At 62.2% G+C, this 14,444-nt stretch overlaps 2 protein-coding genes across 8 annotated transcripts; both read left to right on the top strand.

The window, feature by feature from the left end:
• The first annotated feature begins 1,334 nt into the window (after window positions 1-1,334).
• On the top strand, window positions 1,335-7,425 carry LOC104334722 (natural killer cell receptor 2B4-like). 4 transcript variants are annotated; one of them, XM_075445260.1, is made up of 9 exons: window positions 1,335-1,674; window positions 4,720-5,040; window positions 5,113-5,385; window positions 5,694-5,816; window positions 6,321-6,385; window positions 6,499-6,564; window positions 6,675-6,740; window positions 6,878-6,937; window positions 7,039-7,425. In XM_075445260.1, exons 1-9 carry the CDS (start codon window positions 1,590-1,592, stop codon window positions 7,114-7,116), a joined length of 1,137 nt encoding a protein of 378 aa, XP_075301375.1. In that variant the 5' UTR covers window positions 1,335-1,589; the 3' UTR covers window positions 7,117-7,425. The 4 variants fall into 4 exon arrangements, with proteins under 4 accessions (XP_075301375.1, XP_075301372.1, XP_075301373.1 ...); XM_075445257.1 differs by having other exon boundaries at window positions 4,720-5,385; XM_075445258.1 differs by having other exon boundaries at window positions 4,720-5,385; window positions 6,321-6,355.
• A 2,453-nt stretch (window positions 7,426-9,878) lies between these two features.
• CD48 (CD48 molecule) lies at window positions 9,879-12,235 on the top strand. Of its 4 annotated transcripts, none has more exons than XM_075445240.1 (4): window positions 9,879-10,122; window positions 10,651-10,965; window positions 11,047-11,310; window positions 11,660-12,235. In XM_075445240.1, the coding sequence occupies exons 1-4, from the start codon at window positions 9,927-9,929 to the stop codon at window positions 11,767-11,769; spliced, it is 885 nt and encodes a 294-aa protein (XP_075301355.1). In that variant the 5' UTR covers window positions 9,879-9,926; the 3' UTR covers window positions 11,770-12,235. The 4 variants fall into 4 exon arrangements, with proteins under 4 accessions (XP_075301355.1, XP_075301356.1, XP_075301357.1 ...); XM_075445241.1 differs by having other exon boundaries at window positions 11,564-11,749; XM_075445242.1 differs by having other exon boundaries at window positions 9,980-10,114.
• The last annotated feature ends 2,209 nt before the right edge of the window (window positions 12,236-14,444 follow it).

The raw sequence follows: 14,444 nt of genomic DNA on the forward strand, positions 1-14,444 counted from the left end.
TTTAACAGCTCACTGCGGTTAAAAGCAGCTCGTTTGTCGGTGGGCTTTGAGGCCCAACCCGGTGCACGAAATGGGACGGGGGCCAGCGGCCGCTCTGCGGGCTGCCCCCTTGGGGGGTCCCACCCGGCGCCCGCAGAGCCGGGAGCGCCGCGGGAAGGATGCGCAGGTAGGATGCTGCGTTCAGCCTCTTCCTCCACTCGACTTTTGCCCAGGTCTGGGGGGGTTTCTCCGGCAGCAGCCGCAGCGCTCCGTTGGCAGACACGGCTTCTTCCCGGCACTCCGGGGGTCCTACAGCGGAGAGGGGTGAGCGAGGGAGCGCGGCCCCGGGAGATGCCCCGTGGGTGGGTCCCCCACCTGGCACTGCCCCGCTCTGTGCATCCCCGGGGCTCGGGGGTCCAAGCCTCCCGCACCGTCTGCCTTCAGCCGTCATGCAGGTCCCCTCGGCGCGGCCGAAAGCAGTTTGCAAGCCATTTTCAGTCCCCCCTTCCCTGGAATCCTCCACCTCTGCTGACCTTCGGCTGGTGAGAGAACGATACCCCCCATCTGCGCACCATGGGGGGGATTTTCTCCCAAATTATATTTGTTATTTAAGGCTAATGTAAAGGCATTCCCATTTTCCAAAGACAGGGGAAGCTCTGATGAAGCTCTCGCTCACCACCCTCCCCTGTGCCTCCTACAGCAAGGCAAACCCTCGCAAGCAGAGCATGCTTTTCCTGGATGTGCAGCCTTTCCTTAAATAAAAAAAAACCCCTCAATTTTTTACAATAATTCCTTCTTAATGGCCCACGTGGATGCCCGGGGCAGAGGCTGGACACAACTCATTGCAGCTCCTGTGGCGGAGCTGGGTGCCACCCACCCGCGCTTACCTTGGGCTTGGCAGAGGCAGAAGAGGGAGAGGAGGAGGAGAAGGGCGATGTGCTCCGTGGCTGTCCCAGGGAAAGGTGGGAACCGGGGTGGGAGATCAGGGCGGGCACGGGGCCAGGATCAGCCCCAGCTCTGCATCCCCCACACCTCCTGGGAGCCCCCCGGCCGGGCTGCTCCGCTCCCCGGCTCCCCGACCTCCACCCACGGGGGGTCTTTGGGCTGGGCACCGCTCCCCGAAGGGCCAAATCCTGCTGCTCGGGGCTGTCCCTGGCCCGTGGTCGGGACGCTGGACGCGTCTGCACGCTACGAACCGCTGCCGTGCAGCGCCTGGCGCAGCTTCCCCTCCCGAAGCGAGCTGAAAAGGGAAAGCAAAACCCCAATAAACCGCCCCCCCCCCCGGTAATTATAATTAGTTTCCTCTAAGATCTGCAGTCACCCAACCCCAGAGCTGAGCTCACCGGGGCAGCCGGCAGCGCGTCCTACCCCACCACGCTCTGCCCTGCGGGGACCCGGGGTACCCCGGCACCCATCCCAGCACCCACCCACCCACCCTGGCAGAGGGGGGGCCACGGCGGGGGTGAGAGAGGCAGCGCGGAGAAGATCGGCAGAGGCGGAGGGTGCGAAGGAACCGCAGGGGCAGAGGAAGCTGCTGCCGGAGAGTCACTGGCTCTGGGGGACTTTGCACGTCTCCGGCTGCAGCGAGCTCGCTTGGGTGCCGTCCGCCCATGCACCGGCGTGGGGGTCCCCGCTGCCCGCCGGCACTCTGGGTCCTGCTCTGCCCGGTGTTGGTGAGCGTGGCTGGTGGCCAAGGTGAGGAGGGGATGCGGTGCCGGCAGATTGAGCTGATGAGGGGACTGGAGCATCTCTCCTGCGAGGAGAGGCTGAGGGAGCTGGGCTTGTTCAGCCTGGAGAAGAGAAGGCTGAGAGGGGACCTTAGAAATGCCTCTAAATATCTGCAGGGTGGGGGTCAGGAGGACGGGGCCAGACTCTTTCCAGTGGTGCCCAGCAACAGGACAAGGGGCAACGGGCACAAACTGGAGCAGAGGAAGCTCCAGCTGAACCCGAGGAAGAACTTCTTCCCTCTGAGGGTGACGGAGCCCTGGCCCAGGCTGCCCAGGGAGGCTGTGGAGTCTCCTTCTCTGGAGATATTCCAGCCCCCCTGGCCGCGGTGCTGTGCCCCCTGCTCTGGGTGACCCTGCTTGGGCAGGGGGTTGGGCTGGGGGATCCCCAGAGGACCCTGCCAACTCCACCATGCTGGGATTCTGGGATTGGGGCTCTCTTGGCCTCGCAGAACAGAGGGGAGGATGCCGGTGGGCAAGCCAGGGTGCGGGCAGCGTTGGCAGGCAGGGCAGGAGGGCTGCACGGCCAGGGACGAGTGGCTGCTGCCTGCCCGGGGACCTGGGTGCCGGGGGAAGGCTGGCCGTGCCGCTGGCATGAAGGCATCCGTGGGGCACTCAGTCCGGGGAGGGCTGCGGGGTCCCAGGCGGCGAGACGAGCTCCCTGGTGAGACAGAGCGGGGGGTTTTATTGGCTTTTCTCTGCATCTGGTCATTCCCAGAGCAGGTAGAGCTGGAATGGGTCCTGCGCAGCGCCGGTTCCCCTTTGCGGGCAGCGTTGCTGCCTGCAGCACGCAGGGCTTGGCCAAAATCAGCCACTTCCCTGCCAGAGCTGCGCCTGCGCCCCGCGGCCGGCCCTGACCTTCCCTGCACCCAGAAACGCAGCTTTTCGAGGCCGGATCTCCTCGCTGAATGGAAGCGGCACCTTTCCCTCATGATTTCAGTGGAAATGGGGGTGGCTGAGGGTCTTCTTCCTAAAAACTGCGGCTTCTGCATGTGGGGAGTGGAGAAATGTCCAGGTTTGGGGGCCAGCTTGGTGCCTGGAGCATCTCCCAGCCGCATCTCTGTGCCCCATCGTGCCACCCATCCCTGCTCTCGGGGAGACGACACGAGCATCACCTCCCCCTTCCCTCTCTCACCACCCTAAGACGCGTCTCCCGGCCCCGCTGCCCACCCCGATGGCGCAGGGCTGGGGGGCCCTCACTGCTCAGGGGTGCACGAGTCCGGGCGTTGCTTGCTGGAAGCAGCAGAGCCTGCAGCAACCACGGGCTCAGCTGAGCTGCACAACCTCGGCGCGGGCGCTGGCGTGGTTAACCTGCGGCGTGCTGCGCTGGTCTGCACCCCGCGCCGGGTTAAAATCACACCTCCAGGCTGCGGGGGGTCTGTCTTGGCGTCGTTTCTTCCCCAACTCTGCGCACCCACTGCCCTGGCACCCTCCCTCTGGGGCAGCTCCTTGCTGGGAGAGGTCCAGGAGCCTGGGATGAGGACATGAAGGTGCCTTCTCACCTTTCTTGAGGGTTTAAAGCCGTAGCAAGCAATAATCCTATTATTTCTTGCAGGTTGGCTACACCTGGAGTGGTGGGAAGGGCTCACTTTTAACGAGCCACAGGTCCTGGGTGTGAGCCTTCAGGGGTGGGAACAGATAAATAGTGCCTGCTCCCTGGTCCTTTATTTCCCTGCGGGAGAAGGGTCCTGTTTTTGCTTGTTCTGGCTGCTTGTATTCCAAGATCTGCTGAGTACAGGGATGTCCTCTCCGTGGCCCGGGGTCTGCTGGCGACAGGCATCCCCCTGCCCGCAGCTTTGCAAAGACGCGATTTAAGCTGGAGCTGCTTGGACTCCCACCAGGTAGCCAAGGTGGGGGCTCCGTGGGTGCCCTCCCAGCTCGGCTCGGTGCTCGGACCCGCTGCACGGAGGGGAAGCCCTGCTGGGGGCTGCGGGGTGGGTGGGCTCAGCCCAGCTCCCGGAGCCTGACGCTTGCCCCGACGGCCGTGCAAGCCGGGCGGTTGCGCGTGGCCGTGCAAAGTCCGACCACGGCCGAGGCAGCCCCCGGCGCTGCCCTGACCACGCGCAGCCGTGAGGAAACCGCGAGGATGTGTGCACGCTCGGCCTCCGTCGCTGTGGGAGTTTGTTTGTTTTAGGGGCTTTTTTTAGTCTGTCTCTGCCGTGACATCCGGGGCTGCACTGGAAAGAGGGAGGCAAGTAGAGAAACTCAAGAAAAAAGGGTCCAGCGGGCAAAAGGGCAAGGAAGGAGCTGGGGCGCAAAGGAGCAACGCGATGCCCTGATGGGAGGGTCTGCAGCCATCCCCCTCTGGGCAGGGCGGAGGATCTTGCGGGAGCATCTGCAAAGCGTGGCCAGGGCAGCGGGTGCGGGCAGACACACAACCAGCTTGGGATGGTGGGAGAGCAGGGGACCCCCAAGATGGGGATGGCTACTGGAGGGAGTCCAGCGGAGGGCTACAAGGATGGTGAGGGGCCTGGAGCATCTCTCCTCCGAGGAGAGGCTGAGGGAGCTGGGCTTGTTCAGCCTGGAGAAGAGAAGACTGAGAAGGGACCTAATATATACTTACAAATATCTGAAGGGTGGGTGTCAGGAGGACGGGGCCAGGCTCTTTCCAGTAGTGACAGGATGAGAGGCAACGGGCACAAACTGGAGCAGAGGAAGCTCCAGCTGAACCCGAGGAAGAACCTCTTCCCTCTGAGGGTGACGGAGCCCTGGCCCAGGCTGCCCAGGGAGGCTGTGGAGTCTCCTTCTCTGGAGATATTCCAACCCCCCTGGATGCGGTGCTGTGCAGCCTGCTCTGGGTGACCCTGCTTGGGCAGGGGGTTGGGCTGGGGGACCCACAGAGGGCCCTGCCAGCCCCGACCATGCTGGGATTCTGACGGGGACCAGGCTGAGCTTGTCCCTGGGGAGCAGGAGGGACCGTGCTGGGGGCTGTGGGTTTGGGGCAGGGGTGGGCTCTTCCCCAGCCATGGGGCATCTCCCGGGGCCGCGCTACCTCGCTCACCCCTCTCCTCTTTAGGACCCCCGGAGTGCCGGGAAGAAGCCGTGTCTGCCAACGGAGCGCTGCGGCTGCTGCCGGAGAAACCCCCCCAGACCTGGGCAAAAGTCGAGTGGAGGAAGAGGCTGAACGCAGCATCCTACCTGCGCATCCTGACGGCTGAGAAAAATGAAGCTCCCCGATCCTCCCAGGGTTTGTTTTCTGGGAGAGCTGTTTTCCAGCAGGAAACCCTCTCCCTGCAGATCAGCCCAGTCCGCGTGGCAGACAGTGGGGTCTACAGGGCGGATTTTGAGGACGCGTCAGGCGCGGTCACTTCCCTGCACTTCTGCGTCTCGGTGTGGGGTGAGTGGCCGGGTCCCCACCGCCCCGTCCCCCCGTCCGCCCCGTCCCTCCTCACGGGCTCTGTCCCCGCAGAGCCCATCCGCCTGCCGCTCCTGCAGACGCGCGTCCTGCGCCAGGAGCAGGGCTGGTGCAACCTCTCGCTGGTCTGCGCCGTGCCCGGCGCCGGCAACGTCTCCTACAGCTGGTCGTGCAGCGGGGACCCCCCGGGAGTGTCGGAACCCCAGGTGTGGGTGCTGGTCCGTGGGGACGCCGACCCCACTGTCTGCAGCTGCAACGCGAGCAACCCGGTGAGCTGGAGCGCGGCCAGCACCGATGTCACGGCAGCCTGCCGCGCTGCGGCCGCGGGTAATTCGCCCTCAGCTCCTTAAAAGCAGGATTTAGGGGGTGCACGAGCTTCCAGTCCTCTCTCGGGACCCTTCGTCTCCCCGCCTAGGCCAGTGAAACTGGGAAGGACGTCACGCTGATGCCGAAACGTGCCCAGCTTCCCTTACTGGGAAAGGAAATGCGATAGCCGAGCTCGGGCGGTGTAACCAGGGCTGAGGTTTCCTGCCCAGGTCATTCCTCCGTGGGCTGTGCTGGAGACCGTGTCTAGAAGCTTCTCGAGGCTCTGCCCTGCGTCGAAGGTCTCCCTTTCTCCTCTCCTTCCTCCCCAGGGCTTTTTGGCTTCTTTCCATGGTGGGCGGTGGCCGTCTCCCTGGGGCTGGCGCTGGCCATCTCCGTAGCCCTCGTTGTCACCTGCTGCTGGTGGAGGAAGCGAGGAAAGGACCCCCAGAGAGGTTTGTCCCTGGGGTCAGCATGGTAGCTCATGGGACAGACAGCCATGGAGCTTTGGCTGGGCAGCCCCTGCCCTGCTCCAGACTGCTGTCACGCTCCTAACGCTCTCTGTGCTGGCCCTGGGCTTCTCCCTTCTCCTGGGGCTGCTGCGGGATAAGCCACTGGGCACTGTCACCCCCCTGCCAGCCGCTCCGTGGGGCACGAAGTCTTCGCCCGGCCTCGCTGATGCAGGGTGCTCCAGGCTGATGAGCTTGGTGAAGCATCCCAGCAGCCCAAGCATCGGTGCCCAAACCCGGAGACCTCGTCCCATGGGGACGTTTTGGGTTTGGATACTCATTTTATTCTGAGCGGGAGCATCCCTCCCCAGCCCCTGCCACAAAGTAAAACCTCCCCGTTGCCAAGTGACCTCCTTCTCCCTCTGATTTGCTTTGCTTGGGGGCTGAACCCCCCAGTCTGGGGGCTCTCACACCTCCGCCGTCTCACACCGACCCTTCAAACTCCCCCAGGAGACGCCAATGAGACGCTGACTGTGTACGCGGAGGTGGGCAAATCTTGCACTGGCCAAGACCCCGTGAGTGCTGGGGGTGTCCCTGGGCATCCTCTCCCCACGCTGCCTGGAGGGATGGGATGTCTGTCACCCCAGCTTGTGCCCTTTAACCAGCCTGGGATTGCTTTCTCCCTCAGAATGGGACCAGTGAGGCCACCGGGACAGGAAACACCATCTACACCACCATCTGCACCACGACGCAGGTAGGGTCAGTCCACAGCAGTCCCGCTGTGTGTCTAACAGCTGCCAAGACCACCCTTTTTGCCCAAAATTTGTTTTTTCTTTCCGCATCTCGACCGCTTTTCCCTGGCAGGGACCCAGCTGCCCTCAGGAGCCTGGAACCTGCACCATCTACTCTGTGATTCAGCCCACCAGGAAGGTGAGGTTGCCTCGCCGTGTCCCCGGTCCCTCTGCAGCCACACAGAAACCTGGGTTCCCTCGGTCCATCAACCGGGTGCTGGGTTCACCGTCCCGCTCGTGCATCGCCTAACACCAGGTTCTCGCTCTGCTCCGCAGCCTTCTTCTCTCAAGAGGAAGAGGCTGGACCCAGCTTTGGTCTCCACTGCCTATGTAGAGGTAACGGGCACCAGACCGGTGGGGAGATAAGCCCTGGGTATCTCCAAAGGTCATCAGCTTTTGGAGCTGCGGTGTGCTAAACCCCGCTCATTTCCTTGCAGGCTACGGGTGGTTTCAGACGTTCGTGCCACGCGTTGCAGACCTTGCCCCCGGCCCCTGCCAGCCGCCACCTCTCCTAGTGCCCCGGCTGCCAGGGCAAGACCTTCCCTTCCCTCCGGACCTCTGCTCCCCGAGCACCCAGAGACCTCCAGCACCCACCAGCACCTCACCCAGCAGAGCCGGGGGCTTGCTCGGGGTGGAAGTGGTCAGACCCGGGTTTCTGCAAGGTTGCAAAGCCCAGCTGCGCCCTGGAGGCTTTGCTGCGAGGGGAGGAGGAGAGCCTCGGGGATGGAAACCTGTCCTGGGAGGAGAAGGATGGGAGACTGGGCAGGCGGGGTCCTGGGGAAGAGGATGGCATGGAGGGGGTGTGTTTAGTGCCCGTGTGTGATCTTGCGGGGTTTTTTAGGTCTTGACAGGTTCTGTACACCTCAGGAATTTATTTTTGGGTGTGAATATGAACTGAACTGCACGAGGCAATTGTGGTGCTTGTTTAATTAGCTTAATTGGCTATTTCTACCCTGAAAGGTACCTTGGGCACAGGGAGGGAGTGGCAATTGCCTTGTTTGTGGCTTGGGAACCTCTGGAACAAATGGGGTCTTACGCAGAGACGCACTTTTGCGAAGTTTCAGCTGCGCATGTTGGGTAGGGGAGAGGTGGCCGTGGACATTGGCTTTGAGCACCGGCTGGGCTGGGCACGGTCCCGGCTGCCCCGTGGCGAGCTGAGACCGGAGACGCTGTCACATCCTTTCCCACCGGAGTCATCCCGTGCTCCCACAGTAGCCCTGGGAGAAGGAGGTGGAGAAAGAGGGGCTCTGGTTTCAAAGCTCTTCCCAAAGGTGAGATCAAGGTCTTTCCTTTGGGATTTAGGGGACCTAATATATACTTACAAATATCTGCAGGGTGGGTGTCAGGAGGATGCAGCCAAGCTCTTTTCAGTAGTGCCCAGTGACAGGACAAGGGGCAACGGGCACAAACTGAGGCAGAGGAAGCTCCAGCTGAACCCGAGGAAGAACTTCTTCCCTCGGAGGGTGACGGAGCCCTGGCCCAGGCTGCCCAGGGAAGCTGTGGAGTCTCCTTCTCTGGAGATATTCCAACCCCCCTGGCCGCGCTGCTGTGCCCCCTGCTCTGGGTGACCCTGCTTGGGCAGGGGGTTGGGCTGGGTGACCCACAGAGGGCCCTGCCAACCCCTACCATTCTGTGATTAAAACGAAACGTGGCGCTTCGATGGCAGCGTGGGGAGCGGCGGCGGCTCCGCAATGCTTCCCTCCTACCTGAGTCCTTGGATCAAAACAGCTTTGTGAAACGAGCATTAATTGGGATCACTGACCGGGAGCTGAGCTGGGAGGCCGGCACAGGGAGGGAGGGGGCGACTGGGTGCCACTATGAGGGAATTTAGTGGGCTGGGCTGGTGCTGATGGGGGGCTCGGGCACAGCGTGCCGGCACTGCCGCCGGAGCCGGGCTGGTTTCTGCCATCCCAAGCCCCATCCTCAGCTTTTCACGATGCGAACGCGCGAGTTGAACACTTCTCGTGCTGTAACAGCATCCCCTCGGCACGCGGCCTGGGGCCGGCTGAATTCGGTGGGAGAGGCTCAGGCACCATGGCGGGGGTGGAAACCCTTCGGCGCAGGGGACGCGGTGGCAGTCCTTGCTGCTCTGTGCCCGCTCGCAGGGGCTAAAGCAGGAGCCACATCGCAGCCCAAAAGGCCGGGTCCCCGCGTTCCTGATGAGCAGAAATGTCTGAAGGCGACAGCCTGGAGCCCGGGGGCTGCCGCATCCATCAGCGCGGCGGGCTCCTGCCAAAGCCACGCTCCATCACGGCGCTGTAATTTATGCTAATGACCTGCTTTTGCATATCGGAGATCATTTGCAGTGCTGGCTGGAAGCGCTGAGGCAGCACTCTGCTCCCTGCCAGGGAAGTTTGCTTTCCCGTCTCTGCCGGTTTCTATCGGCGCGGTGTAATCGGGCGCGGGGACAAGCCGGCAGGTTCTCGGCACCGCGGTGCCACCGGATCGGTGCCGGTGACCCGGCCGCAGCATCCCGGCGTGGCTGCTGGCGTGCTCCCGGTAATGCCTCCCTGCGCTGACATCGGATCCCTTTCCCGATGGATGGGGACCGCTCGGGGCTGAAATCAAACTGGGTCAGGGCTCAGCGGGTGCTGCTGTCGCCCTTTGTTCCCGGCCGGGGTCGGCCCCGGAGCTCCTCGCTACCGGCCGGGACGGCGCGTGGGAAGACGCCGGCAGCCGTTTGCCCCCGACGTGGGGGCTGTGCTGGCTTCGCTGCCCCGCGCGTCCCTCAGCCCGTGCCGAACAAAGGCCTGGAAATGTCGTCTTTCAGGAAGGAATCCAGACTTTAATTAAAATCCATCGTTTTGAGCATCTGTCCTGGCTGGGGACCAGTGCTCTGGGACAGCACCATGTGCTTTAGCACCAGCAGGTCATCCTCCCACCTCCTTCCCACCCATCGCCTGAGAATGGGGGTCATGGGGACACCCCAAATGCTGGTGGTCTCCGTGCAAGCTGGGGTTGCTCGACGGCACGTCCGGCGGCCCAGACCTCGCCGAGGATGCGGACCTGGGTCTGCAGGTGGAGCAACGGGAGCCCTGTGAGGTGGTTACAGCCACTGTAAAGGGGAGATGGGACCCCTGGGGTCTGCGTTTTGTTGACCGTCGGGGTGGTGGGATGACTTGGATAGGGGGGGTCGGGGGCTTGTGGGGTGCTGTGCGTGGTGTCCCCAGTGAGGCTTGGGGCTGCTGCCTTCTTGCTGGCTGCCCGTGGGGTGGCGTTGTGAATCCCCTGCAAACCCTCCGAGTTCTGCAAACCCTGCGAGCGTGGGAGCCCCGGAAGAGAAGGAGGAAGCGCTGGGGGTTCAAGCCGTCTCCGAGCCGCGTGGATGCCCCGGCAGAGCCTCCCCGTCCCCGGGTTTAGGGACGGTGGCAGGGGGCTGCAGGCTTGGGGGGGGTCCTCTGTGAGCAGCTGCCCGGCAAGGGAGATTTCCACCCTGGGATTTGGGTGTGGATGCCAAAAAGATGGCAGCAAGGCTTCCATTGGTGCTCTTCTTCCTCCTCTTCATCATGCAAGGTATGGCGGTGAGTTGTCCCAGGGCGAGGGTGCTGGGCTGGGGGGAGATGGCTTTGGGGACAGTGGGGGACCTTGGGGAGGTACCCACGGGTAAACCCTCCCTGGCCCAGCCCTGTCCCCTGGCTTTTCCCATCCTGGCGCTGTGCCCCAGGTGCATCCCACCGGCACCCTGCCCACGGGACCCCCCGGCATCGCCACCAGCAAGCTGGGGGTGAAAGGCTGCTCCCCCGGTGAGCCTGGAGTGGGGAGAGGACACCAAAAACGAAAGCAAAGGGAGAAAAACTTCACCGGGGGATCCGGGCGGTCTCATGCTCGGGGTGGGGAGGCGGAAATCCTGCCACCAGCTGTAGGGCTTGTCCCTGCCACACGCCTCCGAAGCTGAGAGAGTGCAAAGGCATTAGGAACTCATGAGTAAACGGGTGATTTGCATTTTCCATGTGTTGGAAGAATCGAGGTCCTCAAGCAGCAACGAGTTCCGGGCAGGGGTGGGTTGTGTCCGGCTGGCCAAGCAGCACCAGTCTCCGCTTTCTCGCCAGCCTGGGCACAACGTGATCCATCGAAGGTCATCGGGGCTGTTCGTGGGGTGGCTTATCTCAGCCCCAGCCGTCAAAACCAGATCACCTACCAGCAAATCCACTGGCGACGCAACGACTCTGTGAGGATCGCCAGCCGGTACCGCGGGGCCAGCGCCCAGTACCCCAACAGCACCTACAAGGGACGCCTGGAGCTCTTCCCCAACGACACGCTAAAAATCAGCTCGCTGCAGAAAAGCGACAGCAGCATGTACCAGGTGTATCTGGAGGACGAGGTGGGCAAGGAGCACGTTGAGAGCATCCTCCTGACGGTGTACGGTGAGCTGGGAGGACGGGAGGGTTGTCCCAGTGCCCCGTGGTGGGGACAGGGGGGCTGTGACATCCCTCTGCCTCTTGCAGATCTGGTCCCGAAGCCCACCGTGACTGCCAAAGTGATCAGGGATGAGCTGGAGCGGTGCAGTGCTACCCTGGAGTGCTCGGTGGAGCTCGAAGGGGTGACCTACGAGTGGATCTTTCCCAGCAAGCTCCCGCTGGAGGGTGCGGGTGCCTCCGAGCAGCACATCTCCTTCAACCCCTTGGTAGAAACCTACATCTGCAAAGTCAGCAACCCTGTCTCCTCCGACAACGCCTCGCTGACCTACAGGCACCCCTGCTCCTGGACAGGTACCGCACGAGATGGGAAAGCTCGGGTGGGATGGGCGATGAGGTGGCCTTTGGAGGGTCCCTGGAGCAGTGGTGGTGGCCCTGAGGACAGCGGGTCTCTGCAAGGCTGCAGGTGGCCCATGGGTCCCTTTTCCCCCTGCACCGCGGGCTGGTGGGTGGCCGGAGCTCAGCCGGGGAGGGGGCTGGGGGGTCCCCTGCCACAGCCGGACAGCCCACAGCCCTCCCCACACCCCGGGTCTCCCTCTGCCTCCAGGTGAGTCCTCCGCTGCCGCGTCCTGCACCACCACCAGCGTGCTGGTGGCCCTGGGACACCTCCTCCTCCTCCTCTTGCTCCTCACTCTGCCTTAAGGATGCTCCACGGTTGACACATCTCATCTCATCGCCCCCCACTATGGGACCAGTGCCTGGATGAGGGCCCCAAACTGGTTGGGTGTGGAAAGACGCGGCTGCTCAAGGTGACCATTACGACCAGCGTCCGTTGCACCAGCACCCACCCACTCTGACCCACAGGCGCCTGCTTCCAGCAGCCCAGGCTCTGGCTGCTCTGCCACTGCCTTTAGGGTAGCTCTGTGCCTCAGTTTCCCTTCTCGCCTTTTCTGCTTTGTTTTAATCGGAGGTCACGTTGTCCAGCTCTGAAGAAAACGGAGCCGCAGTCTGTTGCGACGGTGTCTTGAGAACCCCGGCAATTTAAGTTGCTGAATTCATGGTTAACTGCTTGGAAATCCTCCTCTCCCCGAGATCGGCGAGCAGACCAGGTCTGAGTCTTTCCCGGGGTCCTCGGCCCTCGCCTGCTGTCAGCGATGCCACTTAAGGGACCGATGAGCGGTGTGACAGCGCAGGACAGTGCAATGTTTTTAGCCCAAAACCGGTGACCCCAGCACGGGTGCAACTAGAGGTGCAGATATTAAATTAATTTTAACCTGAAACCCCACACTTTTCGGTGCCTGTTCTGAATTCTTCTCTGGGCTGGGGTCGGGCACAGCAGGTGCTCGGGGACTGGGGGAGGGATGACGGAGGGAGCTGCTTTCCCCCCCCCCCCCCAGTGCCCTTGCTGGGGACAGGAGCCCTGCCAGTGTTGTCCCCCATGGGAGGAGCTGGTTCTGGGTGGTGGGACACGGGCTGATGGGATTGGGAAGATGCAAGTGATGGAGACGGTCCCTCAGCCTGCAGGGAGGGATGGGGACATGTGTCGGGGCCACCGCAGCCCTGGGACGCCGCTGCTCCTGCCAGCTCCAGCAACCCAGCCCAGGAAAGGGGAGAACTGGGCTCTACCCTCTGGAAAACCCAGGAGGCACCACTTTCCAGAGCCAGCTTTGAGCAAAGACTCCTCAGCCAGATTCATCCGAGGGTCAGCAGGGACTTCACTGGCTTGTTTGAAATATCAGTAATTAGCACGAGTCATTCCAGCTCCCCGGTCTAACGAGTGGCTCGGGGTAATTCCTGCCGGGTGGCTGATGGTTTGTAGCAGTAGATTTTTTGCAGAAATCCCCCCTTTTGAAAATACTCGTTTCAGTCTCGGTCCAGTCCCGTATGGAGGTCTGGGGCTCTTCTGCCTCTGACAAAATCCAGGACGGCCGCTGAGCACCGGCATCATCCTAAAACCTCTTGAGATGAAGAAATACAGAGCCCGGTGCTGTGACTTGGTCATCTTTCCAGCCAGGAGACTTCAGCCTGACCCGATGGGGAAAGTAAAGGCGTTTAGGATCCTTATTTTCGGGTGAAGGAGGTTTGGCTGTGACTGCTTGTATGTTTTTTTGTGCCCCCAGGTGCTTCCTGGAAGGATTTCATAGAATCAGAGAATGGTTTGGGTTGGGAGGGACCTTGAAGCTCATCTGGTTCCATCTGCCCTGCCATGAGCAGGGACATGTTCCACCAGCCCAGGGTGCTCAGAGCTCCATCCAACCTGGCCTTGAACCCTGCCAGGGAGGGGACAGCCACATCTTCTCTGGGCAACCTGGGCCAGGGTTTCACCACCCTCATGGGGAAGAATTTCTTCCCAATATCTCATCTCAATCTGCCCTCTGTTAGTTTAGAGCTGTTCCCCCTTGTCCTATCACTGCACCTCCTTGTGAAAAGCCCCTCTCCATCCTTCCTGTCGGCCCCTCCAGGCACTGGCAGCTGCTCTGAGGTCACCCCGGAGCCTTCTCTTCTCCAGGCTGAGCAGCCCCAGCTCTCTCAGCCTGATTTTTTTTCTTGATAGTTTTGCTTGTTAAATAATTTTTCCCGTTTCTCCCACGCGGTGCCAGCCCAGCCTGCAGCAAGCTGCTGCGGCAGTGCCCCGTGGCTGATATTGGGGTTTTGTGGCTTTCCTGGACCAGTCTGTGGTCAGTGGTCTTCTCCACGCAGGCACAGCCTGCACCCAGGCGTGGGGCACCCATCCGTGGCAAGGGGAGGGTTGGGGACCATCCCGCTGCCCTACCGGGGGGCAGAGCTGGTGCAGCCCGTCCTCTTTCCCGACCCGTATGGGGCCAAGCTCTTTCCAGTGGTGCCCAGAGACAGGACAAGGGGCAATGGGCACAAACTGAGGCAGAGGAAGCTCCAGCTGAACCCGAGGAAGAACTTCTTCCCTCTGAGGGTGCCGGAGCCCTGGCCCAGGCTGCCCAAGGAGGCTGTGGAGTCTCCTTCTCTGGAGATATTCAAGACCCGCCTGGACAAGGCCCTCTACAGCCTACTGTAGGTGACCCTGATTTGGCAGGAGGGTTGGACTAGATGACCCACAGAGGTCCCTTCCAACCCCAACCATTCTGTGATTCTGTGACCACCGGCTCTTCGGGTGGGATTTGTGCCGGGGCAGCTTGCAGCCCTGCAAGATGCCCCAAGGTGATGTCTTCGTCGCTCCATCCTCTGGCCGAGCACTCGGTCCCAGAGCTGGTTGCCTCCGGCGGGAGCCACTGCCGTGTTTCGGCGACGCCGAAGCTCCTTGTGTGCGTGCGGTGAGAAAAGGAGCTGGGTCCTCTCCTACTGCTCTTACTCACGCTTTCTTTTTCATGCCTCTGCTGAGCTCTTCCCTTCTGTCAACTGCTGATTGTTGGGAAGTGGCGTGGTTGGGTTCTTGTGTTTTTTTTATTTCTCAACCAGCTGCTTTCCGAGGGGAAGGAGCAGCGTAGCAGCATGCCGGCGTGGTTTAGTGTGGT

The sequence above is a fragment of the Opisthocomus hoazin genome, chromosome 30 (genome assembly GCF_030867145.1).
Source record: "Opisthocomus hoazin isolate bOpiHoa1 chromosome 30, bOpiHoa1.hap1, whole genome shotgun sequence".
Taxonomy (NCBI): domain Eukaryota; kingdom Metazoa; phylum Chordata; class Aves; order Opisthocomiformes; family Opisthocomidae; genus Opisthocomus; species Opisthocomus hoazin.